The sequence below is a fragment of the Leucoraja erinacea genome, unplaced genomic scaffold (genome assembly GCF_028641065.1).
Source record: "Leucoraja erinacea ecotype New England unplaced genomic scaffold, Leri_hhj_1 Leri_514S, whole genome shotgun sequence".
In the NCBI taxonomy this organism is placed as follows: Eukaryota; Metazoa; Chordata; class Chondrichthyes; order Rajiformes; family Rajidae; genus Leucoraja; species Leucoraja erinaceus.
In genome coordinates this window covers 24,959-52,857 of record NW_026576415.1, presented here as the reverse complement: position 1 = coordinate 52,857, position 27,899 = coordinate 24,959, and the positions used below count along the sequence as shown (strand labels likewise).

Below are 27,899 nucleotides of genomic sequence, written 5' to 3'. Positions count from 1 at the left end.
CCAGATCTCCCAGCCGAGAACATGGAAGGAAAAGACATTTATGAAGATGCCACTGCGTTTCACATCGATGAGCAGAATGGAGACGAATTTGAGCCGAGAGATCTGAAGCCAGGTTTCATCACTATGTTTATAATATATTTTAATGTGTCCTGGTTCTCCTTGTTTTCAAATTCAAATGAATGGGCTTCAAATTAATGACACTTTCAACGGAACAAACGGGGGAGGCTAGATTTAACCGCAGGGAGACGCATGGGCAAAATGTTGAAGAAAAAGAGGGGTGGATGGGTGAGTTTTGTTGATTCTTCCCAATTGAACTTAGCTTATGGAGCGAATGATCCTTTAGTCTGCAGATAGACGCAGAATGCTGGAGTAACTCAGCGGGTCACGCAGCATGTATGGAGAAAACGAATGGGTGACCTTTCGGGTCGATACCCTTCTTTAGACTTCAACTTTTGTCTGATGTGTAAAAATGGAGGAGGACGGCCAACATTTTTTTGTGCCTTCCACCACAGTGATGATTGCTGTGGTGGATGTTTATGTTACATGTTGTGTCCTGTTTATGCATTTTATTATTTTGTTAACCCATCTTTATGCTTTGTATGGAACTGATTTTTAAATTATGTAAAGCACTTTGGGGTCAATGAAAATTGACTATAAATGTGCTATATAAATAAACTTATTATTATTATTATTATTATTACACCACATCCACTCTATACTCAGGCCTATGTCCATCCTGTTTTGCTTAAAGGTTAGACAGAGGAATATAAATATTTTTGTCAGTTGAAAATTGAGTTGTTGACAATAGCCGTCGGCTCCGTTGGACGTCGCCAAGTTTAAACCGGGACAAGGTTGGTATATTTTCCATTGGAGGAATCAGTATTTTGCTTTCAGTGATTAGTTCCATTTGCACTTTGCAGAACATTGGACCCGAAGAGCAGATACTGCACGACGAAATCTACCACCCAAGATTATCTACACTCTTCTGGGTATCTGCATCGTAGTGTCAGTTCTGTCGCTTGCTATTGCGTTGGCACTGAGTAAGTTTAAGCATTGACATTTGTTATGTATTGTAAATCTAAAAATAAAAACGGAAATGGTGACAACCCTCAGTAAGTCGGGCGGTATCGCTGCGCAGAGAAACATTTAATTTTTCAAATCTGATCTGAGATCATTCGTTGGAACTGAAAAATAAATAACACGAATTAGCAACTAAGGTTGGGGTGGCGGAGGGGAGGGGGATTCGGTGAAATTGATAGAACTTCTGTGATGCGGTAGAATACAGTCGCTACTACACGGGTACTTAACCAGTTTTGTCTAGAAACATAGAAACATAGAACATAGGTGCAGGAGTAGAGGCCATTCGGCCCTTCGAGCCTGCACCATTCGCCATTCAATATGATCATGGCTGATCATCCAACTCAGTATCCTGTACCTGCCTTCTCTCCATACCCCCTGATCCCTTTAGCCACAAGGGCCACATCTAACTCCCTCTTAAATATAGCCAATGAACTGGCCTCAACCACCTTCTGTGGCAGAGAATTCCACCGATTCACCACTCTCTGTGTAAAAAAATATTTTCTCATCTCGGTCCTAAAAGATTTCCCTCTTATCCTTAAACTATGACCCCTTGTTCTGGACTTCCCCAACATCGCGAATTATTTTCCTGCATCTTGTATTCTGTTGCTAAATTTCCGTTTCACGGACGTTTGCCATTTCGTGCATACTCTGTTTACATTTTTAGGTTTCTGACGTCTGTAGCTTTTATATTATTAATTTCGAAAGCTAATTGAGGAACATACACGGATCCGCAAGCATTGATTTGAGAAGTTACATTATTTCAGTCTTGAGGAGCAACGCTGGTCGTGATACAAAGCAATGTGGGTTATTTAAAAGCAAGGGTCAATGTGTTGTTTTCTTCTCATTTGCTCGTTATACTTTCCTTTCCGGATTTCCCATCATATAAACGGCGGTATTCTAAGAAAGACATACGACAACGCGCCAACCGCAGTACGGAACTGATTTGGAACAGATGAGTTCGGAAAAGTGGAAAGGCATAAACGTTTTTAAGATATCCTGGATCACTATCCCTGTTTATTGTTGCAACCAGAGATGTGTTTGTATCGTGCAGGGTAGGGGAAGGAATGGCATATCCTAACATATCCTAACTGGTGGTCAACAGAATTCCTGCAGAATCTCCCATTTCATTCATTCTCCGCCTCGAATATGGGCATCAAGTTTCTGTAGATGTTGTGGGGGCAAATTATATCGAGCGTGTGATATTCAAATCTTAGTTTCTATTTCAGTGGCACAGATGGGTGAAATAAAGAGGTCAGATGCTGACTTTCGGATGGAAAGTTCCCAATGGAAGAACAATGGTGAGTGTGAAATCACGTCGCTAGTTTTCATAGAGACTTAGAGTGCTACAGTTGGAAACAGGCCCTTCGGCCCAACTTTCCCACGCCGGTCAACATGTCCTATCTACACTAGTCGCACCTGCGTGTGTTTGGTCCATATCACCTCCAAACCCGTCCTATCCATGTATCTGTCGAACTGTTTTTTGAACGTTGGGATAACCAGTCTCTGCCTCACAACTTCCCCTCATCGGTAATCCCCATCTCTCCATCCACGGCTGCCACTTCTCTTAATCATCAGTTGGTCAAATCGGCGTAATTTAGCAGGTTAGGCAGCATGTGGAAAAAAAGGCTCAGTGGCACTTCGAGTCCAGATACCCCTTAAAGCAGCTTCTTACAAGCTGCGCCACGTGCTGGTTCCTGGACTGAATGGCTGTCCTCTGCAGCTCACATCTCTCGGATAACAGCGGCCACTGGCGACGACGATGATGCAAAACGAACCTGCCTCCACCACCTTCACTGGAAGCTCATCCACACAGTCCACTCCCGGAGTAAACAGAGGCGCCCTCATATTACCCTAAACTTCAGTCCCTTAATTCTCTTGTCATGTCCCCTTGTTTGAATCTTCCCTACTCTCAGTGGGAAAAGCTTTTCCGCGTCAACTCTGTCTATCCCTCTCATCATTTTAAAAACCTCTATCAAGTCCCCCCTTAACCTTCTGCGCTCCAACGAATAAAGGTAACTTGTTCAACCTTTCTCTGAACTTAGTTGCTGTATCCATTCAACATTCTATGTCTCATCTGTACTCTCTTATTTTGTTGCAGATCTCTTGTAGCAGCCCTCTCAATTATTTTGGCAGCTAGACCTGTCAATGTGACTTCACTGGTGCGGAACCGTTAATGGAAAATCATTTTAGAATAATATATATCATCTGGATAAAAGGGTCTGATTAGGAACAGTCAACATGGATTTGTGCCTGGAAGGTCATGTTTGACTAATCTTCTTGAATTTTTTGAAGAGGTTACTAGGGAAATTGACGAGGGTAAAGCAGTGGATGTTGTCTATATGGACTTTAGTAAGGCCTTTGACAAGGTTCCTCATGTAAGGTTGGTTAAGAAGGTTCAACTGTTGGGTTCAAAACTTTTGAATAGCAAGATGGATTCAACAGTGGCTGAACCGGATAAGCCAGAGGGTAAGGTTTATTTTTTTAACTATTTGGAGGCAGGTGAATAGACATTCTCACTCACGATCTGTGTGACCACCTTTGTTGTTTGTTCATGTCTCCATGATCTGGATGAAGGTGTGGTAAATTGGATTAGTAGGTATGCAGATGATACCAAGATAGGGGGTCAGGTCAATCTGGAAGGAAGTCTACAGAGTGATTTAGGCCATTTGCAAGAATGGGCTGAATGATAGCAGATGGGGCTGATCAATGTGACCTACAACTGGCAGGACCCTCAAAATAGGTTACATGGGAAACGTTGACAATTGAAGAATACAGCTGAACTCCGAGGGATCAGGTATGACCGTGCATAGTTCCTGAGTGGAATCTCGTAAGTATGGTGCTAAAGAAAGCTTTTGGTGTTCTAGCCTTTATAAATCAGACCATTGAGTATAGAAGCTGGGATGTAATTTTAAAATTGTACAAGGCGTTGGTGAGACCAAATCTGGAGTATGGTGTACAATTTTGGTCGCACAATTATAGGAAGGATGTCAACAAAATAGAGAGAGTACAGAGGAGATTTACTAGAATGTTGCCTGGGTTTCAACAACTAAGTTACAGAGATAGGTTGAATAAGTTAGGTCTTATTCTCTGGAGCGCAGACGGTTAAGGGGGGACTTGATAGAGGTCTTTAAAATGATGAGAGGGATAGACAGAGTTGATGTGGACAAGCTTTTCCCTTTGAGAATAGGGAAGATTCAAATTGGACATGACTTCAGAATTAAGGGACAGAAGTTTAGGGGTAACATGAGGGGGAACTTCTTTACTCAGAGAGTGGTAGCGGTGTGGAATGAGCTTCTAGTGGAAGTGGTGGAGGCAGGTTCATTGGTATCATTTAAAAATAAATTGGATAGGCATATGGATGAGAAGGGAATGGAAGGTTATGGTATGAGTGCAGGCAGGTGGGACTAAGGGGAAAAAAAGTTGTTCGGCACGGACTTGTAGGGTCGAGATGGCCTGTTTCCGTGCTGTAATTGTTATATGGTTATATGGTTATAAGCTGCGCCACCTGCTGGTTCCTGGACTGAATGGCAGTCCTCTGCAGCTCACATCTCTCGGATAACAGCGGCCACTGGCGACGACGATGATGCATAACAGCTATAACCATATAACCATATAACAATTACAGCACGGAAACAGGCGATCTCGACCCTTCTAGTCCGTGCCGAACACATAATCTCCCCTAGTCCCATATACCTGCGCTCAGACCATAACCCTCCATTCCCTTCCCATCCATATAACTATCCAATTTATTTTTAAATGATAAAAACGAACCTGCCTCCACCACCTTCACTGGAAGCTCATTCCACACAGCTACCACTCTCTGAGTAAAGAAGTTCCCCCTCATGTAACCCCTAAACTTCAGTCCCTTAATTCTCATGTCATGTCCCCTTGTTTGAATCTTCCCTACTCTCAGTGGGAAAAGCTTTTCCACGTCAGCTCTGTCTATCCCTCTCATCATTTTAAAAACCTCTATCAAGTCCCCCCTTAACCTTCTGCGCTCCAAAGAATAAAGACCTAAATAAAGCTACTAGGCATTTTCTCCTCATCTGATGTCCAGTCCCGGTTCACAGAGGCGCAGACTATTCTGCTATGCTTGGACGATTTTCTAGAGTTTAGATCACACATTCAAAGCTCGAGAGTGTGGGCCATACATTCTGAGGACAAGGAGTTTGATGTTCAAATGGAACCTACTTTGGCTGTGTCTGGTCCATAACCCTCTGAATTTTTGTATCAATTCACATGTCGAGTGGTCTATTAAATGGCGATATTGTAGCCGCCCTCTCATTATTTTGGCAGCTCATTCAATGTACGCACTGTGCGGAACCGTTACGCCTCGGGTCATTTTAAATAATTCCTCTCTCTTCTTAAACTTGGACTCCCTTTCACTGGACCATTCCACGATCTCTATGTCTTTTGTGATTTGATGAACGTGTACAAATTCACTCCCCAGTCCCCACAACCCAGAGAATAACAGACTAGACTATTCAAACACTTTTGATACTCAAACCCGTCAGACCGGATAAAATCTTCGTAAGTTTATTTTTGAACTATTTACAATTGAATGACATTCTCACTACGACAGGGTGACCACGATTGTACACAGTTCATTCTCCAGTGCCGCCCACTTGTAAAAACCGTAAACGTCAGGTCAACTCTGGAAGGAACGCGGAGTGACGGTGCAAGAGCAGGGTTATGTAGAAAGGGGCTCCACGTAACCTAAACTGTCGTCCCTCTTTAGTTACAGGAAACGTTGAGAAAGCAACCAGCTCACTCTCCGACGTTCAGGCTGAGATTGCACTGCTGAGAGAGCGTAAGTATGGTGCTCGTCAGACGGACCGCAGGTTACCAACGAATCACCCGGAAAACATCTAAATAGAGCAGTTCTGTTCAGTTTAGGTTATTGTCACGTTTACCGGGGTAGAGTGAAAAACCTTTGTTGCGTGCTAGTCAGCGGAAGGACAATACATGATTATAATCGTAACATGATTATATTCGAACCAACGATAGTCCGAGGGACAATAATGACGTAGATACTAGTAGAGTAGTAATTGACGGCGTGTGTCTAGTTGTGGCCTGATGAATCAGTTCCTTGTGAATCTAGGAGTTTAGGGGTAATATGAGGGGGAACTTCTTTACTCAGAGAGTGGTAGCGGTGTGGAATGAGCTTCCAGTGGAAGTGGTGGAGGCGGGTTCATTGGTATCATTTGAAAATAAATTGGATAGGCATATGGATGAGAAGGGAATGGAGGGTTATGGTATGAGTGCAGGCAGGTGGGACTAAGGGAAAAAAAGTTGTTCGGCACGGACTTGTAGGGCCGAGATGGCCTGTTTCCGTGCTGTAATTGTTATATGGTTATATGGTTATAAGCTGCGCCACCTGCTGGTTCCTGGACTGAATGGCAGTCCTCTGCAGCTCACATCTCTCGGATAACAGCGGCCACTGGCGACGACGATGATGCATAACAGCTATAACCATATAACCATATAACAATTACAGCACGGAAACAGGCCATCTCGACCCTTCTAGTCCGTGCCGAACACATAATCTCCCCTAGTCCCATATACCTGCGCTCAGACCATAACCCTCCATTCCCTTCCCATCCATATAACTATCCAATTTATTTTTAAATGATAAAAACGAACCTGCCTCCACCACCTTCACTGGAAGCTCATTCCACACAGCTACCACTCTCTGAGTAAAGAAGTTCCCCCTCATGTTACCCTAAAATTCAGTCCCTTAATTCTCATGTCATGTCCCTTGTTTGAATCTTCCCTACTCTCAGTGGGAAAAGCTTTTCCACGTCAACTCTGTCTATCCCTCTCATCATTTAAAAAAACCTCTATCAAGTCCCCCCCTTAACCTTCTGTGCTCCAAAGAATAAAGACCTAAATAAAGCTACTAGGCATTTTCTCGTCATCTGATGTCCAGTCCCGGTTCACAGAGGCGCAGACTAATCTGCTATGCTTGGACGATTTTCTAGAGTTTAGATCACACATTCAAAGCTCGAGAGTGTGGGCCATACATTCTGAGGACAAGGAGTTTGATGTTCAAATGGAACCTACTTTGGCTGTGTCTGGTCCATAACCCTCTGAATTTTTGTATCAATTCACATGTCGAGTGGTCTATTAAATGGCGATATTGTAGCCGCCCTCTCATTATTTTGGCAGCTCATTCAATGTACGCACTGTGCGGAACCGTTACGCCTCGGGTCATTTTAAATAATTCCTCTCTCTTCTTAAACTTGGACTCCCTTTCACTGGACCATTCCACGATCTCTATGTATTTTGTGATTTGATGAACGTGTACAAATTCACTACCCAGTCCCCATAACCCAGAGAATAACAGACTAGACTATTCAAACACTTTGATACTCAAACCCGTCAGACCGGATAAAATCTTCGTAAGATTATTTTTGAACTATTTACAATTGAATGACATTCTCACTACGACAGGGTGACCACGATTCTACACAGTTCATTCTCCAGTGCCGCCCACTTGTAAAAACCGTAAACGTCAGGTCAACTCTGGAAGGAACGCTGAGTGATGGTGCAAGAGCAGGGTTATGTAGAAAGGGGCTCCACGTAACCTAAACTGTCGTCCCTCTTTAGTTACAGGAAACGTTGAGAAAGCAACCAGCTCACTCTCCGACGTTCAGGCTGAGGTTGCACTGCTGAGAGAGCGTAAGTATGGTGCTCGTCAGACGGACCGCAGGTTACCAACGAATCACCCGGAAAACATCTAAATAGAGCAGTTCTGTTCAGTTTAGGTTATTGTCACGTTTACCGGGGTAGGGTGAAAAACCTTTGTTGCGTGCTAGTCAGCGGAAGGACAATACATGATTATAATCGTAACATGATTATATTCGAACCAACGATAGTCCGAGGGACAACAATGACGTAGATACTAGTAGAGTAGTAATTGACGGCGCGTCTCTAGTTGTGGCCCGATGAATCAGTTCCTTGTGAATCTAGGAGTTTAGGGGTAATATGAGGGGGGACATCTTTACTCAGAGAGTGGTAGCGGTGTGGAATGAGCTTCCAGTGGAAGTGGTGGAGGCAGGTTCATAGAAACATAGAAACATAGAAACATAGAAATTAGGTGCAGGAGTAGGCCATTCGGCCCTTCGAGCCTGCACCGCCATTTAATATGATCATGGCTGATCATCCAACTCAGTATCCCGTACCTGCCTTCTCTCCATACCCTCTGATCCCCTTGGCCACAAGGACCACATCTAACTCCCTCTTAAATATAGCCAATGAACTGGCCTCAACTACCCTCTGTGGCAGAGGACAAGGAGTTTGATGTTCAAATGGAACCCACTTTGGCTGTGTCTGGTCCATAACCCTCTGACGTTTTGTATCAATTCACATGTCGAGTGGTCTATTAAATGGCGATATTGTAGCCGCCCTCTCATTATTTTGGCAGCTCATTCAATGTACGCACTGTGCGGAACCGTTACGCCTCGGGTCATTTTAAATAATTCCTCTGTCTTCTTAAACTTGGACTCCCTTTCACTGGACCATTCCACGATCTCTATGTCTTTTGTGATGTGATGACCGTGTACAAATTCACTCCCCAGTCCCCACAACCCAGAGAATAACAGACTAGACTATTCAAACACTTTTGATACTCAAACCCGTCAGACCGGATAAAATCTTCGTAAGCTTATTTTCGAACTATTTACAATTGAATGACATTCTCACTGCGACAGGGTGACCACGATGGTACCCAGTTCATTCTCCAGTGCCGCCCACTTGTAAAAACCGTAAACGTCAGGTCAACTCTGGAAGGAACGCGGAGTGACGGTGCAAGAGCAGGGTTATGTGGAAAGGGGCTCCACGTAACCTAAACTGTCGTCCCTCTTTAGTTACAGGAAACGTTGAGAACGCAACCAGCTCACTCTCCGACGTTCAGGCTGAGATTGCACTACTGAGAGAGCGTAAGTATGGTGCTCGTCAGACGGACCGCAGGTTACCAACGAATCACCCGGAAAACATCTAAATAGAGCAGTTCTGTTCAGTTTAGGTTATTGTCACGTTTACCGGGGTAGAGTGAAAAACCTTTGTTGCGTGCTAGTCAGCGCAAGGACAATACATGATTATAATCGTAACATGATTATATTCGAACCAACGATAGTCCGAGGGACAACAATGACGTAGATACTAGTAGAGTAGTAATTGACGGCGCGTCTCTAGTTGTGGCCTGATGAATCAGTTCCTTGTGAATCTAGGAGTTTAGGGGTAATATGAGGGGGAACTTCCTTACTCAGAGAGTGGTAGCGGTGTGGAATGAGCTTCAAGTGGAAGTGGTGGAGGCAGGTTCATTGGTATCATTTAAAAATAAATTGGATAGGCATATGGATGAGAAGGGAATGGAGGGTTATGGTATGAGTGCAGGCAGGTGGGACTAAGGGGAAAAAAAAATTGTTCGGCACGGACTTGTAGGGCCGAGATGGCCTGTTTCCGTGCTGTAATTGTTATATGGTTATATGGTTATAAGTTAGCGCCACCTGCTGGTTGTGGACTGAATGGCAGTCCTCTGGGCTCACATCTCTCGGATAACTTCCCCATGTACGACGACGATGATGCAAGGACAGCAGTTGCTTTATAACCATACAACAATTACAGCACGGAAACAGGCCATCTCGACCCTTCTAGTCCGTGCCGAACACATAGTCTCCCCTAGTCCCATATACCTGCGCTCAGACCATAACCCTCCAATCCCTTCCCATCCATATAACTATCCAATTTATTTTTAAATGATAAAAACGAACCTGCCTCCACCACCTTCACTGGAAGCTCATTGCACACAGCTACCACTCTCTGAGTAAAGAAGTTCCCCCTCATGTTACCCCTAAACTTCAGTCCCTTAATTCTCATGTCATGTCCCCTTGTTTGAATCTTCCCTACTCTCAGTGGGAAAAGATTTTCCACGGGACTCTGTCTATCCCTCTCATGATTTTAAAAACGTCTATCAAGTCCCCCCTTAACCTTTTGCGCTCCAAAGAATAAAGACCTAAATAAAGCTACTAGGCATTTTCTCCTCATCTGATGTCCAGTCCCGGTTCACAGAGGCGCAGACTATTCTGCTATGCTTGCACGATGTTCCAGAGTTTAGATCACACATTCAAAGCTCGAGAGTGTGGGCCATACATTCTGAGGACAAGGAGTTTGATGTTCAAATGGAACCTACTTTGGCTGTGTCTGGTCCATAACCCTCTGAATTTTTGTATCAATTCACCTGTCGAGTGGTCTATTAAATGGCGATATTGTAGCCGCCCTCTCATTATTTTGGCAGCTCATTCAATGTACGCACTGTGCGGAACCGTTACGCCTCGGGTCATTTTAAATAATTCCTCTCTCTTCTTAAACTTGGACTCCCTTTCACTGGACCATTCTACGATCTCTATGTCTTTTGTGATGTGATGACCGTGTACAAATTCACTCCCCAGTCCCCACAACACAGAGAATAACAGACTAGACTATTCAAACACTTTTGATACTCAAACCCGTCAGACCGGATAAAATCTTCGTACCTTATTTTGTTTGAACTATTTACAATTGAATGACTTTTCTCACTACGACAGGGTGACCACGACTGTATCCAGTTCTTTCTCCAGTGCCGCCCACTTGTAAAAAACCGTAAACGTCAGGTCAACTCTGGAAGGAACGCGGAGTGAATAATGCAAGAGCAGGGTTATGTACCAAAAGGGGCTCCACGTAACCTAAACTGTCGTCCCTCTTTAGTTACAGGAAACGTTGAGAACGCAACCAGCTAACTCTCCGACGTTCAGGGTGAGGTTGCACTGCTGAGAGAGAGTAAGTATGGTGCTCGTCAGACGGACCGCAGGTTACCAACGAATCACCCTGAAAACAGCTAAATAGAGCAGTTCTGTTCAGTTTAGGTTATTGTCACGTTTACCAGGGTAGAGTGAAAAACCTTTGTTGCGTGCTAGTCAGCGCAAGGACAATACATGATTATAATCGTAACATGATTATATTCGAACCAACGATAGTCCGAGGGACAATAATGACGTAGATACTAGTAGAGTAGTAATTGACGGCGCGTCTCTAGTTGTGGCCCGATGAATCAGTTCCTTGTGAATCTAGGAGTTTAGGGGTAATATGAGGGGGAACTTCTTTACTCAGAGAGTGGTAGCGGTGTGGAATGAGCTTCCAGTGGAAGTGGTAGAGGCAGGTTCATTGGTATCATTAAAAATAAATTGGATAGGCATATGGATGAGAAGGGAATGGAGGGTTATGGTACGAGTGCAGGCAGGTGGGACTAAGGGGGGAAAAAAAATTTGTTCGGCACGGACTTGTAGGGCCGAGATGGCCTGTTTCCGTGCTGTAATTGTTATATGGTTATATGGTTATATGGTTATAGGATGGGGTGTGTTGGGAAAGGGGAAAGGGGCGGGGGGGGGTGGGGGTTGCTAAACTTCCCCATGTACTCATCCTTTCTTACCAAGGACACCAGTTGCTTTAGAAGGGAATATTACATAGAAGGGTGATAGAACTCCTGTGGAATGGAATTGGTTGCAGCTGTTTCGGGTCGGGTCACAAGTACCGTAAGAGTGAAAGGCAACCGTATCCCCGCTTGTGTGCCCAATGTGAGGGGAGTTAAAAGAGAGAGGTTCATCCTTGTGAGGAGACCCACTGAGATCGAATTGCGCAGTGACCTCTTATTCAACAGCAACATATCAGGTCATTTGACCGACATGCCCAATATCCACAATACTGCGCAGTCAGATCGCAATCTAAGCTGCGTCCATTGCAGAGATTAATTGACAGGGAGGGTGAGGTCGAATGGTGGGAATGAAGCCGTTAGGTATGAACGGTGGTGAGCAAAAACTCAAGTCTTACAATAGTAAAGTGAAAATGTCCAGGAGTGAGATGGATGGAGGAACTAGTGAATTGTTCTAGTTGTCATGCTTCAAACATGACTTGAAATTAAAAGATTGTGTAATTTGGGAGCAATATTCATTTCTGTTTTAGGATTCAGAAGAAGGAATTAGGTGCTTTGGGCAGGCAATGTTATGTGGTGTGCGTCAAGGGGAGCGTATGGATAAAGGTGAAAAAACCGAGATGAGAAGATGGCTGGGAACTATGACCTCCACCGTAATCCATGGCTGCTCTGCTAGAGGGGAGTGCTGGTCATTGGATACTTTCCAGAGAGAGCTAGATAGGGGCCAAAGATAGCGGGTCAGTATGGAGGGCATCTGGGGAGAGGTCCGGAACTGGATGGTACTGATTGGGAGCAGAGAGGAAGGGCCATTGGCGTCCTGCCCTACTTCCTCAGTACAAGAACTGTTCCCAGGGCCGCTGTCCTGAAAAAACTCTCTTGAGAATAGCTAAGGGCAAACTGCCCCCCCTTCACACACATCTGGATCTCCTGCCATCAATTGTAAGAGAACAGTCAGTATCAAACATTATGGACTACCATCTGCCTAACATATTCAAACATTTAAACCATCAGAATCCAAGAAATTAGGTACAGGTCTCCTCCCCATTATGTGGCCCTGCGAGCCTGCACCGCTATTCTATATGATCATCTCGCAATACCTAAACTCAGTATCCCGTACCAGCCTTTCCCCATACCCTCTGATCCCTTAATACAAGGCGAATACCTAATAGCTGCTTAAATATAGCCAATTGCTGGCCTCGACTACCCTCCTGCGAGCTAGTTACATCCTTGAGAAATTCACCACGATCTGTGTGACATGATTTACCTTTCGTAAATCCATGCTGACTTTGTCCAATGATTTTCCCACTTTCAAAAGCTGCTGATCCCATCTTTAATTGTACCTGGACTTCCTCACTACCATAGGGAACAATCTGTTCCTGCATCTTGCCTCTTCCAACCCCTTAAGAATTTTGTAAGTTTCTATAAGATCCCCTCTCTATCTCCATAATTCTAGAGAGTATAAACCAAGTCTATCCGGTCTTTCTTCGTAAGACAGTCCTGACATCCCAGGAATCAGTCTGGTGAACCTTCTCTGCACTCCCTCTATGGCAATAATGTCCTTGCTCAAGGACCAAAGGGGCGAGACATACTAAGGGTGTGGTCTCACCACTGTGAAATCGACAGAAGGATGGAGGGCTGGGTGTGTATGCGTGCTTTGTTTGTGATATTTATTTAGTTGTTTATCTTTTGCCTATTTTACCTTGTATGTATCCTAGCTTCAAGACTGTGTTACCATGACACCACTGACTGGCTGACATTTTAAATTTCCCATTGTACATGGTTCATGTTATGTTGACAATAAAGCTGCTATTCCATCCTCTTTTCTACTGACTAGCAGTTTCCCCACTAAGGATGTTAGACTAACTGGTCTGTAATTCCCCATTTTCTCTCTCCCTCCCTTCTTAAAAAGTGAGGTTACGTTTGCTACCCGCCAATCTACAGGAACTACTCCAGAATCTAAAGAGTTTTGAAAGATTATTACTAATGCATCCACTATTTTTGGAGCTACTTCCTTAAGTACTCTGGGATGCAGCCTATCTGGCCCTGGGGATTTATCGGCCTTTAATCCATTCAATTTACCCAACACCACTTCCCGGCTAACCTGGATTTCACTCAATTCCTCCAACTCCTTTGACCCGCGGTCCCCTGCTATTTCCGGCAAATTATTTATGTCTTCCTTAGTGAAGACGGAACCAAAGTAGTTATTCAATTGGTCCGCCATATCCTTGTTCCTCATGATCAACTCACCTGTTTCTGATTGCAAGGGACCTACATTTGTTTTAACTAATGTCTTTCTTTTCACATATCTATAAAAACTTTTGCAGTCAGTTTTCATGTTCCCTGCCAGTTTTCTTTCATAATCTATTTTTCCTTTCCTAGTTAAGCCCGTTGTCCTCCTCTGCTGGTCTCTTAATTTCTCCCAGTCCTCCGGTATGCTGCTTTTTCTGGCTAATTTGTACGCATCATCCTTCGCTTTGATACTATCCCTGATTTCCCTTGTTATCCACGGATGTACTACCTTCCCTGATTTATTCTTTTGCCAAACTGGGATGAACAATTTTTGTAGTTCATCCATGCAGTCTTTAAATGTCTTCAATTGCATATCCACCGTCAACCCTTTTCGAATTAATTGCCAGTCTATCTTGGCCAATTCACGTCTCATACCCTCAAATCATCCTGCCACAGGCTGTGAGGCTACTAAACAGTCGCTCCAGCTGATTCTGCTGCTTTGCACTGACAATTTAATAACTCTGGCACTGGCCACTCAAATCAGCTGCCCTGGACATTTTAATGACTGTTTTTACCGTATTTTAATGTTGCTGTTTTACCTACTTTTAACTATTTATACTGTTTCACCAGGGACTGGATTGTTTTTACCGTTATTATGTGTGACATGTTTATGTGCGATGCTCCGGTATTCCCTGGGAAACGTCTTCTCATTTTGCACTGTACAACTGTTGCTTTGCAAGATGACAATAAAGGTTGATTGATTGATCGGCCATGATTGCATTGAATGGCGGTGCTATATCGAAGGGCCGAATTGCCTACTCCTGCACGTATTGTCTATTGTCTCTTGTCTAAAGCACAAAGCCCGCTCAGCGCATTCCAGGTCAATGCAAGGTCAATCCACTTAATCCAATCCAGTCTGCCCGTAGCTAACGCGAACTCTCTCCAACTGCAACAAGTGGCTCTTGGGACCCTGCTATATTCTTGCAGGGTAATGTGAATCCTCGCAACAAGAGTCAACATTTCCAGAATCTCGAACCAATAGAAGCCGTAGACTTCAGATGAACGATGAAAGGAAAACCGGAATGCCGGTGTCGGAACAGGTTTAATCGAGAAACAAACTCCGAACGATCTAAATCATTGTCCCTTTTCAGTTGCAGGGAACCTTGAGAAGGCAATTGCCCAACTCTCCAACCTCCAGACTGAGATTCCATGGCAGAGGGAAAGTAAGTATGGTGATCATTAAAATGAGAAGATGATTCAGAAATCACAGGTGCAAAGGGACTTGTGAGTGTTTGTGCATGATTCCCAAAAGATTAATTTGCATGTTAAGTCAGTGGTAAGGAAGGCAATCGCAAAGTTGGCATTAATTTCGAGGTGACTAGAATATAAAAGCGAGGATGTAATCCCGAGGATTTAAATGACGCAGGTCAAGTCACATTTGGAATATTCTGCGGAGTTTTGAGCTCTATATCCGAGGAAGGGTCTGTTAGCATCGGAGATAGACCAGGGGCTCTGGATTTTAGGATATCGCATTGAAAAGCCAAGATAGAATTGATGTAGAAAGCATAGCGAGTTTCAGCGTTCTAATTAAATCTTTCCGCGGTCTTCGCCTTCTCCCTATAATAGCAATGGCCGAGGTTATTCGCTGCTACACGATAGTCTGGGGTGACACATTTGTTCTGGTATCAACCTCGTCCATATTTCCCACACGTTCCACAGTGCTTTTGTTTCGAGATATAGCGCGGCAACAGGCCCTTCGGCCCACCGACTCAGCACCGACCAGCACACTAACAATATCCCACACACACCAGGGACCAACGCAATTTACTCACACCATGTACGTCCTTGGAACGTGGGAGGAAACCGAAGATCTCAGGGAAAACTCACGCGGGTCACGGGGAGAACGTTCGAACTCCGTACAGACAGCACCCGTAGTCAGGATCGAACCGGGTCTCTGACGCTCTAAGGCAGCGACTCTCACGCTGCGCCCTGCTTTCTATTATGTAAAACGGTGATCTAAACTGGCCCTGGTTTTGTCCGGATGATTGTCTCGATAATTGAAGCTGGAAGTGGTTAAGGTTTTTTTTACCCTCGCCTCGATCATCCAGATATGGCCGGAAATATTCCCGCCTGAAGCGGACTCCTCTGACATTTACCTCAATATCTTCACAGGTGTGCATTCTTGTCCCGAGCAATGGACCAAGTTCAAGCAAAGCTGTTATCTCTTTTCCTCAAGCTTGAAGAGCTGGGAGGTGGCCGGAAGAACCTGCGCATCAGCGGACGCCCACCTTGTTGTCATTAATAATGCCGAAGAGCAGGTAGGAGTTTTTCTGTGATAACACCTGCAAACAATATTCACTGCAAAGTGATACTTTCGATCCACTACGAAAGCGCGTTGCTATTCCTACTAGAAATTAAAGTAATGTTTGACCCGGACAGTTTGCGTTCACACGCGGGATAGTCTGAGCGGCAATCACACACCACTTAGGTTTTCATGGAAATATCACCTGTGTCTTTGTATCGCATGAAATAGCGGTAGACATCTGGATCTGGGTCTGGGTGTAATATGCTGAAAAGCTCTAGGTAGAGCGTCACTCAGCACTATGCAAGTGGTGGATGTGTTAGTCGAGATGGAGATGCTTTTGGAGATGCATCTTTGTATGTGTTGATGTCTGATGCAGGCTGGTAGGGTATTCCAATCCCTTGCTGTCTCGAAGAAAAACGAGTTAGAAAGTGCTAATGAAGTGCCGTGCGGAAATAAATAATTTCCCATGTTGGTAGCTGGGCATGCCTGGGCATGCTGGTCGACATGCCTAGCGGTGCTTGGATTAACTGGATGTGTTCCTCCATCTCTAAATCAATGGTGGTATCCTTGATCTTGTGGAATGTTGTCAGCCTGATGAACTTGCGATGAGTAGTAGGTGGATGAAGTTAAAGGTCCTTTATCATGCTGGAGACTGAGCTCTGCCACTTAACATAGAAACATAGAAAATATGTGCAGGAGACCATTCGACCCTTCGAGCCAGCACCGCCATTCACTGTGATCATGCCTGATCGTCCCCTATCAATAACCCGCGCCTGCCTTCTCCCCATATCCCTTGAATCCACTAGCCCCTAGAGCTCTATCTATCTCTCTCTTAAATCCATCCAGTGACTTGGCCTCCACTGCCCTCTGTGGCAGGGAATTCCAAAATTCACAACGCCCTGGGTGAAGAAGTGTTTTCTCACCTCAGCATTAAATGATCTCCCCTTTATTCGAAGAATGTGGCCCCTGGTTCTGGATTCACCCAAAATCGGGAACATTTTTTTCTGCATCTGGCTTGTCCAGTCCTTTTATACTTTTATATATAAGACCCCCCCTCATCCTTCTAAACTCCAGTGAATACAAGCCTAGTCTTTTCAATCTTTCCTCATATGACAGTCCCGCCATCCCAGGAATCAATCTCGTGAACGTTAATCACAAGGATGTCCTTCCTCAAATTAGGAGACAAAACTGTACACAATACTCCAGATGTGGTCTCACCAGAGCCCTATACAACTGCAGAAGAACCTCTTTACTCCTATACTGATATCCCTTTGTTATGAAGGCCAACATTCCATTAGCTTTCTTCACTGCCTGCTGTACCTTATAAACCATATAAACCATATAACAATTACAGCACGGAAACAGGCCATCTCGACCCTTCTAGTCCGTGCCGAACACATAATCTCCCCTAGTCCCATATACCTGCGCTCAGACCATAACCCTCCATTCCCTTCCCATCCATATAACTATCCAATTTATTTTTAAATGATAAAAACGAACCTGCCTCCACCACATTCACTGGAAGCTCATTCCACACAGCTACCACTCTCTGAGTAAAGAAGTTCCCCCTCATGTTACCCATAAACTTCAGTCCCTTAATTCTCATGTCATGTCCCCTTGTTTGAATCTTCCCTACTCTCAGTGGGAAAAGCTTTTCCACGTCAACTCTGTCTATCCCTCTCATCATTTTAAAAACCTCTATCAAGTCCCCCCTTAACCTTCTGCGCTCCAAAGAATAAAGCCCTAACTTGTTCAACCTTTCTCTGTAACTTAGTTGCTGAAACCCAGGCAACATTCTAGCAAATCTCCTCTGTACTCTCTCTGTAAGCCAACTTTCAGTGACCGGTGTACAAAGAAGTCCAGATCTCGCTGCACCTCCCCTTTACCTAACCTAACCCCATTGAGGTAATAATCTGTCCACTTGTAGTTGTTAGATATGAACATTGCTGCTCTGTTTTGCTGGTATTCAAAGGACTAGCCTGAGCAACAAGGCACAGGAGGTAGACCCAGTAGCAGATGTGGGAGGGTCTTCTTACGTGTGCGGTTCTTAGAGACCGGTTGTGGGCCGTGTTCTACGAGTTAAACTCCAAATGCAGAAAGAGCTTTCCGTACTCGAGCACCGCCATAAAAGACCTCGTCAAAGTCCTGCCTGATAATTAGGGCATCAGCTTTGTAACCAGGACATGTAAACATGGAAAATGCAAAACACATATCCCTCTCACCCTATATCTGCAACATTTATTCCATCGAACGTGTCCAAAGACAGGCAGCTCGATTTGTTACTACCACCTATGAGAGAGGATCGAGTGTCACCAAACTTCTGAATTCTCTGGGGCGGAACCCTCTCCAAGACAGACAGACGTGAAGCTCACCGTTTGACCTGTTTATACAAAATGTTAAATGGTCAGCCCGACATAGATTAGCACAGAAGATCATTGGTTGCCCTCTCCCCTCCCTGATGGATATTTATTTACACCTCCCGCTGCCTTAGCAGGGCAAAGAATATCATCAAGGACAGCTCCCATCCTGCGCTTGGACTGTTCGACCTGCTGCCCTCTGGAAGGCGCTATAGGTGCATCAAATCTAGGACAAATAGACTCAGGAATAGTTGTTTTCCGAAAGTCATAACTACTCTTAATTCACACATGCACTGACTTCACAGCCCAACACCCGGACTTCCATCTATTATATCCACGTACTGAAATTTGGAACTGTAATGTGTATTGTAACTGTAATTTTTAATATTTTTAAAAAACATTTTAAATATTTAATATAATCTTTAAACATCTGCCTAAGAATACTACCTATTCATCCTTCACCATTTTGCTTTATAGATATGTATATAGCGCCGCAGAATTGTGCACCTATCCCCCCCGCCCCTCCACCTTTTGTTTTGTTTTCTGTTTCTTGTTTTTTGTACTAAATTATATGTATGCACTGAGTACGAGCTGCTTTTAATCTCATTGTACATGTATAGTGACAATAAATGGCATATCTATATCTATCTATCTATATCTATTACAAGACCTACACCAAACCCAAACCAATTAGGAGCAGACGAGGGCATTCGATCCAATTTGTGATCCCAGCTACAACGACAGATGTGTACAGAAATTCGTTCTTCCCCCGCACAATTAAAGCATGGAATAATGTCCACCCTACTATAGTTACCCAACCAGATGCAACTAAATTGAAAGTAGCTCTTTTTTTTTCCAATAACCCTTTCTGGCTTAATCCCTCCCTTCACCACCTCCAGTTTAAATTCCATTTGGAATATTTTGGAGGAACAAGAAACCTAGAACCAAGTCGTTGATAAATAGACGAGCGTTATAGAGCAGGATAATTATTACACGGGATTGTACATATAAGTAATACAGTAGTGTCATCAGCTATTGTTTCCATATATACTGACATCCTTTGGCTTCCATGACAGGGCTTTATAAAGAACACAACTAATGTCCGTCGGTGGATTGGTCTGAGTGATTCGGCCTCTGAAGGTGACTGGCGCTGGGTAGATGGAACCGATTATAAATCCTCTGTAAAGTGAGTAGCTTTCCGGTCGCACGTTCTGTTCAGTATCTGTGGTGTTGAAGAGAAAACACAATAATTTATATCAACACCTTATAATCCGCCTGCTGGCCTACAACCCAATGGCATGACTATCTATGTGTTTACGAAGGATCTGCAGTTGCTGGAAAATCGAATGTACACAAAAATGCTGTAGAAACTCAGCGGGTCCAGCAGCATCTATGGAGCGAAGGAAATAGGCGACGTTTCGGGCCGAAATCCTTCTTCAGACTGATAGGGGGTGGCAGGGAGAAGAAAGGAAAAAGGAGGGGGAGGCGCGCGAGGGCTGAGGGATGGTAGGAGACAGCCCGAATGCTGAGGAAGGGGAGGAGACAGCAAGGGCTAACAAAATTGGGAGAATTCAATGTTCATGCCCGCAGGATGCCGACTCCATAAGCGGAATATGAGGTGCTGTTCCTCCAATTTCCTGTGTTGCTCACTCTGGCCATGGAGGAGACCCAGGACAGAGAGATCGGATGAGGAATGGGAGGAGGAGTTGAAGTGATGAACCACCGGGAGGTCAGGTTGGTTATTGCGGACCGATCGCCCAACCTACGCTTAGTCTCTCCGATGTAGATCAGCTGACATCTAGAGCAGCGGATGCAGTAGATGAGGTTGGAGGAGATGCAGGTGAAGCTTTGTCGCACCTGGAACGACTGCTTGGGTCCTTGAATGGAGTCGAGGGGGGAGGTAAATGGACAAGTGTTGCATCTCTTGCGGTTGCAACGGAAAGTGCCCGGGGAGGGGGTGGTACGGGAGGGAAGGGAAGAATTGATAAGGGAGTTACGGAGGGAGCGGTCTTTGCGGAAGGCAGACATGGGGGGAGATGGGAAGATTTGGCGAGTGGTGGGGTAACGTTGGAGGTGGCGAAACTGACAGAGGATTACTTGTTGTATGTGACGGCTGGTGGGGTGAAGGGTGAGGACTAGGGGAACTCTGCCCTTGTTGCGAGTGTGGGGATGGGGAGAGAGAGCAGTGTTGCGGGGTATGGAAGAGACCCTGGTGCGAGCCTCATCTATGGTGGAGGAGGGGAACCCCCGTTGTCTGAAGAATGAGGACATTTCAGATGCCCTGGTGTGGAACGCCTCATTCTGGGAGCAGATGCGGCATAGATGGGGGAATTGGGAGTAGGGGGTGGAGTCCTTACAGAGAGCAGGGTGGGAAGAAGTGTAGTCCAGATAGCCATGGGAGTCAGCAAGTTTATAGTGGATATTGATCAGAAGTCAATCACCTGCAATGGAGATAGTGAGGTCAAGGAATGGTAGGGAAGTTTCGGAAATAGTCCAGGTGTATTTGAGTGCTGGATGGAAGTTAGTGGTGAAGTGGATGAGGTCAGTCAGTTGTGTGTGTGTGCAGGAGGTGGCACCAAAGCAGTCGTCGATGTAACGGAGGTAAAGGTCGGGGATGGGGCCCTGGTCTTCCACCCCACCAGCCGTCACATACAACAAATAATCCTCCGTCAGTTTCCCCACCTCCAACGTGACCCCACCACTCGCCACATCTTCCCATCTCCCCCATGTCTGCCTTCTGCAAAGACCGCTCCCTCCGTAACTCCCTTGTCAATTCTTCCCTTCCCTCCCGCACCACCCCCTCCCCGGGCACTTTCCCTTGCAACCGCAAGAGATGCAACACCTGTCCCTTTACCTCCCCCCTCGACCCCGTTCAAGGAACTAACCAGTCGTTCCAGGTGCAACAGTGGTTCACCTGTATCTCCTCCAACCTCATCTATTGCATCAGCTGCTCTAGATGTCAGCTGATCTACATCGGTGAGACTATGCGGAGGTTGGGCGATCGTTTCGCCGAACACCTCCGCGCGGTCCGCAATAACCAACCTGACCTCCCGGTGGCTCAGCACTTCAACTCCCCCTCCCACTCCGCCTCCGACCTCTCTGTCCTGGGTCTCCTCCATGGCCAGAGCGAGCAACACCGGAAATTGGAGGAACAGCACCTCATATTCCGCTTGGGGAGTCTGCATCCTGCGGGCATGAACATTGAATTCTCCCAATTTTGTTAGCCCTTGCTGTCTCCTCCCCTTCCTCAGCCTTCGGGCTCCTCCTCCTCCTTTTTCCTTTCTTCTCTCCGCCACCCACCATCAGTCTGAAGAAGGGTTTCGTCCGAAACTTTGCCTATTTCCTTCGCTCCATAGATGCTGCTGCACCCGCTGAGTTTCTCCAGCATTTTTGTGTACCTGGCATGAATATCTAATTTCGGATGACCCTTAGGATTGCGAAGGAAAATCTCTCTTGTTGCAAAATCCTCCATTAGAATTGGACCCCAATTGACAATGCCTCTTCTTATCCTTCTTAGGAAAATGTAAAACGTCACCTTTCACGGTGTAGACTTTCAGATGAGACACTGATGCACCTATGCCATGCATCTATCTCCCAAAAATTCCTTCGCCTCATCCTGGTGTGCTGAACTTTAGTCAGAGGATGGTGAATCTAGGGAATTGTTTGCCACATAAGGCTGTGGAGACCAAGTAAATAGACATGTTTAAGGCACAGATTGGTAAATTCTTGATTTGTAAAAGTCTCAGCGGTCAATGTAAGAAGGCGGGAGAATGGGGCTAGGAGAGAGAGATAGATCAGCCATGATTGAATGCCAGAGTAGACTTGATGTGCCAAATGGTCAAATTCTACTCATCTTCCTGATGAAATTGTGATAAAAGGCTGTGAAGGACAATCTCTCAATTTCCGGGGGCTAATCCGTCCACAATAATTCTCAGGGAGCACGACTCCACACGTGATAAAATAGACGTATTGGGAGGAAGTTCATTGACTATTCATCATCGTTAATTTCCCCACCAGTTATGCACTGTGGCACCACCCACACAACAAACCACATTGACCTCCAAGGCGTATGACAATAGCTACACTCAAAACCTCGTCCTCTTTCGCCAGATTATGGATACAAAGAGGAAAGGGTCGCCATTAATTCCCTTATTCCCTTATCACGTATCTACACACTGTAAATTACTCGATTGTAATAATGTATTCTAATTCTGCTGACTGCAATGCACGCAGCAAACGTTTTTCGCTGTACCTCGGTACACGTGACAATAAACTAAATTGAAACTGAAACAACAGGTTTGAGATCAACATGACCTCCATCCTGTCTTGGAAATTCAATGCTGTTTCTTTATGGTCATTGAATCGAAATGCTGAAATAGACAACGAAACACCTTTGTGGGAATACCTTCAGCAGACGGAATTCATAATAAAATCTAAACATTTGATGAGAAATGCAGGTCATGCTAGCGGCATCTCAGGCTGTTATGATTGAAGTAGGAATCCTTGTAACATTTATATTGTCCATGTTCTATTGTATTATAGGTTTTGGAATGAGGGAGAACCCAATAATGCGAACAATGCGGAACACTGTGGGGAAATGTTTGGTGATGGACGTTGGAATGACCAATCGTGCAACTATAATCAGGAGTGGATCTGTGAGAAACCAGCACAGTGATATTCTTAAATTGGAAGTTCGTGCAATGAACCGGCTTGGTGATGTTAAACAAGTCGCATGAATGTGATAGCAGTGTAGGAGGCATTTCAATAGCGAGATTAAACGAGAATTTACCAGTTTGAAACTTGATCTTTATTTTATGATGAGTTACGGTGAGGGATTACGTGAAGAAGGCCGTCAGCCCGCATGCGCGTAAATCTTCAAAGCAGCTGTGTGAAATCGCAGATAACAGTTGATGAACTGAATATAGTAAGATTCGAGAACCTATAACTACCAGCTGATCTTTATGAGAGAGGGTTGGGAGCGGAGGGCACGTCATCCCTCATCCTAACTCCTCATAAAAAAAAGATCAAACTACAAACTGGTAAGTTCTCGTTTAATTTTACTATTTTACTTCGGAGTCACGTGAGTAGCCACGTGAAGATTTTGAAGCTCTGTGATTTCATGCCGTGGAAACGAGTCCATGCGTCACACACTGCCATCAATTGACCAGGGATGAGTGAAAATTAAATAAAGCATGACGTAAATTGAAACATGCTGGTGCTTTTTAATGATGATAATAGTAATCCCACTCTTCCAGGAGGAATTAAAAATTAGAACCTTAAAAAAGTGTTGGCAAATACCCCTGATCTTGCAAATGGGTTTATTAAAACACATTTGGAAATTCGCTGGTTTGACCATCCTGCAGCCAATAGGATGAGGTCCAGCGAAACATTCACAACCCTCGCCGCTGTTGTTGTTGCAGCCCTGGTGTAGTGAGATTTGAAACACTCCTGCACAAGCCAACCCGTTAAATCACCTGGGGATGGTCTATACCGATACCTACGTCTGAAGTTTTTTTTGTGTGTAACTAACAAACATGCTAGTTCAGAGCCTCTAAGGTTTATGATGACATGATGACTGTTGATGTGTGACCACACCCACACCAAAGGTCCATGGGGTATGCCATGAAACTAGTTTGAGACCTGACGCCCCGTCACTCTGCAAGAGTAAGTCATGAACATAATATATCATATTATTTGCAGCTGTAACCATCCTGTCCAGTCACAGTTCATGCAACGACTGGGCCCGTTGCGATGAACCCAGTGCCATGAGGATAAACACTTCGTAAGTGAATAGACCGAGGACAGGAATGTTGCTGGAACCCACCGGCGACGCAGCGACAGCAGGACATAATATCCCATATCTTTGTGTACCTGGGCCTGGGGAATTTGAGTAGAAGATACCCTTTATAAATCTGGATATCAGAGGTCGAGACCCGACAGCGTGGTGACCTGACCCCAGTCAGGAAGTATGACAACAAGGCATTACTGGCACAATTCATGTAACTCCATCTCTCGTGAAAGATAGCTTTGAGAGGAATACCAAGCCATGAAGAAGGGTTTCGGCCCGAAACGTTGCCTATTTCCTTCGCTCCATAGATGCTGCTGCACCCGCTGAGTTTCTCCAGCTTTTTTGTGTAACCTTCGATTCTCCAGCATCTGCAGTTCCCTCTTAAACATCCGTTATACGTACCGTGTCATAAGATATATCGGACTGTAAACCGGACACTTACCGTTCTTGATATAGGAGATGTACTGTTTCTTCGTAATATCTCTTCAGTCCGAATTAATTACATCCACCGTACAACCTGACAGTCCGTACCACAGGAACAGGTCTTCTCATAGTCTGCAACCCAACAATTTGATTCGCTCATGCAGAGGATGGTTCTCCCCAGTCACGGGGTAAACCAGCAAATTTTGTGTTTGGGAACAGCCATAAAAAGGCTCTGTTATCAGTCGCAGTATGAGTGGACCCATGGCTGTGTAGGCCAGTCAGGCACTATCAAGCCTGAGGCGCAGTCTTGCTGGTTTTTAAGCAAGCACCGACTGATGAGACAAAATTGAGGAAAACATAACGAACATTCCTCCCCAGAGTAGGAAGAACGCATCCATCGCCACTGCCCCTGTGAATGGCCGCCATGCCAGATAATTTTGCAACTGTTGATTGAGACTAGTTGCAGATAAATCGATATTTGGTGTTCCATCAATCCATAATATTATAGAATACTTTTGTGATCCAACATTAATTGTGTTGTCATTTATTTACGCGATGATACACCAGCGCCAAATGAGGTCAGGTAAACTATCACAGGATATTAACTTAGTTGAACCCATGTGACTAAAATATGCCACCACCGTAGTGTGTCAAATTGTAGTTGAGCATGCAGATATGCATATTCGCACAATAAGCCTTTAACACACAGAATGCACCTAGTTATTTTAGGTAGTTGATACCATATAACTGATGGATTGGTAACTCATGCACATCCCATCCGCCTCTGTGACTAGAGATGGGATAGTAATTCCACATCTTTGAGCACTAACAACACTTTGTAACATAAACTGAAGGTAAAAATGACTACAAGTACTGGAGCAATGCTGAATATTGTTTGTCCATCATTGTGACTCATAGCTTCAGCTGGTAATAGCATAGATCAGTTGAATAATGACCTTCATGGTACCTGAGAGCTTGCTCCTTTGCACGATGTAAGTTCTGATAATGCAAAGGCTCTAATTACGCAGCTGAAAAACAACCACTAAATTGCCAATTTACACTGGCCACTATCTCTTGCCCCAGGGCGAAATCAAAGACAATTAATAGAGTTAAAGGTACATCGCAATCTATAACTCTAGTTGGTATCAACTTAAATTTAACTGGATGGATGAGAAAACGCAATTTCTCAAATGTTAGTTTTGCGGCTGAAACAGCTAATATAGCAAAATTCAGCGTTTTTGGAATATCATACAGATAGGCCATAAATATGTATGTTTGACCTTGGAGCAGCCTAAGCACTGGGTTAATAATGTGGTAAATAACCTGGGAGCTGAAGTTAGCCCATCCTGCAACGCTTTAACTGCTATCGTTGCCCATCCAGCTAAATTTCAAATATCTCCTGTGAACCCTGTGAATGGGAACTGAATAGTATGCATCTTTGAGATCGATGCATGTCATAAAGTATCATATGGAATATCCGCTATTAGACAGTAACAAAGTTTCCCATTACAAAAGTATACTGTACATGTGAATGTGAGTTAATCAAGGATTATCCATGAGAATGGAAATCAGTTGTTTAACAGTAACACATTTCCAAATTCTGAAAGTCTCTGTTGCACAAAGGAGTTAAATCAAAGATGAACCGGCATCTTCCACCGTTGATCAAATTCCCGAGCCTGTCTCGGAAGGTAATTCTGGCCATAATACTGAGCCTGCATTGATAGACAGCTCTGACCATAATATTGGGCCTGCCTTGATAGACAACTCTGGCCATAATACTGGGCCTGCCTTGAAAGACAACTCTGGCCATATTCCTGAGCTTGTCCCGGAAGGCAATCCTGGCTGTCATACTGAGCCTGCCTTGAAAGACAACTCGGGCCCTAGTTCCAAACCATGCTTGGAACCCTTGTATACTGTGCAAAAATAAACCAATCACATGTTATTAATGAATCTGAATCTTATCATTGTCATTTGTACAAAAAACAAGCGTAAATATTACCAACTTGTAAATGGTCCACATACCCCATGTTTCGGAAGAACCAAACCCACCTACCTCCATGGCTACCGGTGGTCTTATGGTAAGCCCAAAGGCCCCTGATGTGGGTTCTATTCCCGTCCTTGATTGAAGAGTAGGACCGGTAGGGTGTGTAGATTCCATATTTGCTGAAACCGGCTTGGGCCTTGGCCTGAAAGACCTCTGCCCAGCTTTCCAGCTGCCACCAGCTTCAGTGAACTGCTTACTGCCGATGGAGGCGTGGGGTGTGTCGTCGCCGATACGATGACGCTTTATTCGCCGTTGTTACCTTGATTAGTCCGACAGCTTTTGCTTCCTCATCCAGGTATACCTGTTGGATAAATCTTACCTGAAGAGAAGCTTTGGCGGCTGGTTTCTTTTTTCCCCATGTGTGTAACATGTAACATGTAACATGTAACATGTAACAATTACAGCACGGAAACAGGCCATCTCGACCCTTCTAGTCCGTGCCGAACACGTATTCTCCTCTAGTCCCATCTACCTGCGTTCAGACCATAACCCTCCATTCCTTTCCCGTCCATATAACTATCCAATTTATTTTTAAATGATAAAATCGAACCTGCCTCCACCACCTTCACTGGAAGCTCATTCCACACAGCCACCACTCTCTGAGTAAAGAAGTTCCCCCTCATGTTACCCCTAAACTTCAGTCCCTTAATTCTCAAGTCATGTCCCCTTGTTTGAATCTTCCCTACTCTCAGTGGGAAAAGCTTTTCCACGTCAACTCTGTCTATCCCTCTCATCATTTAAAAAACCTCTATCAAGTCCCCCCTTAACCTTCTGCGCTCCAAAGAATAAAGCCCTAACTTGTTCAACCTTTCTCTGTAACCTAGTTGCTGAAACCCAGGCAACATTCTAGTAAATCTCAACATGTGGTCCAAAATAGACACTTTGGTCCCAAGCTCATTTGTATATGGCCCAATGTGTTTTTAAAATTTATTATTAAAGTACTTGTGTAGGGAATGATTCATTAAAGAATTACATACTCAATTGTTAACCCTACCCCTAAAGACATGTTCTGTCGTTATGTTACATTGTTACATTAAACATTTAAATTCGAAAGATATGAACTCCAAATTGTGTAACAATGGTTCGAAGATACCCAATAAGATGTTCTCTAAACTTATTTGTGTGAAACACTGTAAACTACAATATTCCAGTTTTCTAACATTACTGAAAGATTAAAATCTCGAGGTCGCCAAGATAACTGTATT

General features: G+C 44.5%; 1 protein-coding gene across 5 annotated transcripts; it reads left to right on the top strand.

The window, feature by feature from the left end:
- On the top strand, positions 1 to 27,546 carry LOC129693977 (CD209 antigen-like protein C). Of its 5 annotated transcripts, XM_055630701.1 has the most exons (10): positions 1 to 112; positions 921 to 1,040; positions 2,307 to 2,378; positions 5,819 to 5,890; positions 7,690 to 7,761; positions 8,949 to 9,020; positions 14,929 to 15,000; positions 15,950 to 16,095; positions 19,516 to 19,625; positions 22,982 to 27,546. In XM_055630701.1, the coding sequence occupies exons 1-10, from the start codon at positions 22 to 24 to the stop codon at positions 23,112 to 23,114; spliced, it is 960 nt and encodes a 319-aa protein (XP_055486676.1). In that variant the 5' UTR covers positions 1 to 21; the 3' UTR covers positions 23,115 to 27,546. The 5 variants fall into 5 exon arrangements, with proteins under 5 accessions (XP_055486676.1, XP_055486678.1, XP_055486677.1 ...); XM_055630703.1 differs by lacking the exon at positions 5,819 to 5,890; XM_055630702.1 differs by lacking the exon at positions 8,949 to 9,020.
- Positions 27,547 to 27,899: the final 353 nt, after the last annotated feature.

Coding starts and splice junctions, on each gene's coding strand:
- LOC129693977 (XM_055630701.1), top strand. CDS start 22: ATGGAAGGAAAAGACATTTATGAAGATGCCACTGCGTTTCACATCGAT. Junction 7,762..8,948: donor GGTTGCACTGCTGAGAGAGC/GTAAGTATGGTG, acceptor GTCCCTCTTTAG/TTACAGGAAACGTTGAGAAC. Junction 15,001..15,949: donor GATTCCATGGCAGAGGGAAA/GTAAGTATGGTG, acceptor ATATCTTCACAG/GTGTGCATTCTTGTCCCGAG.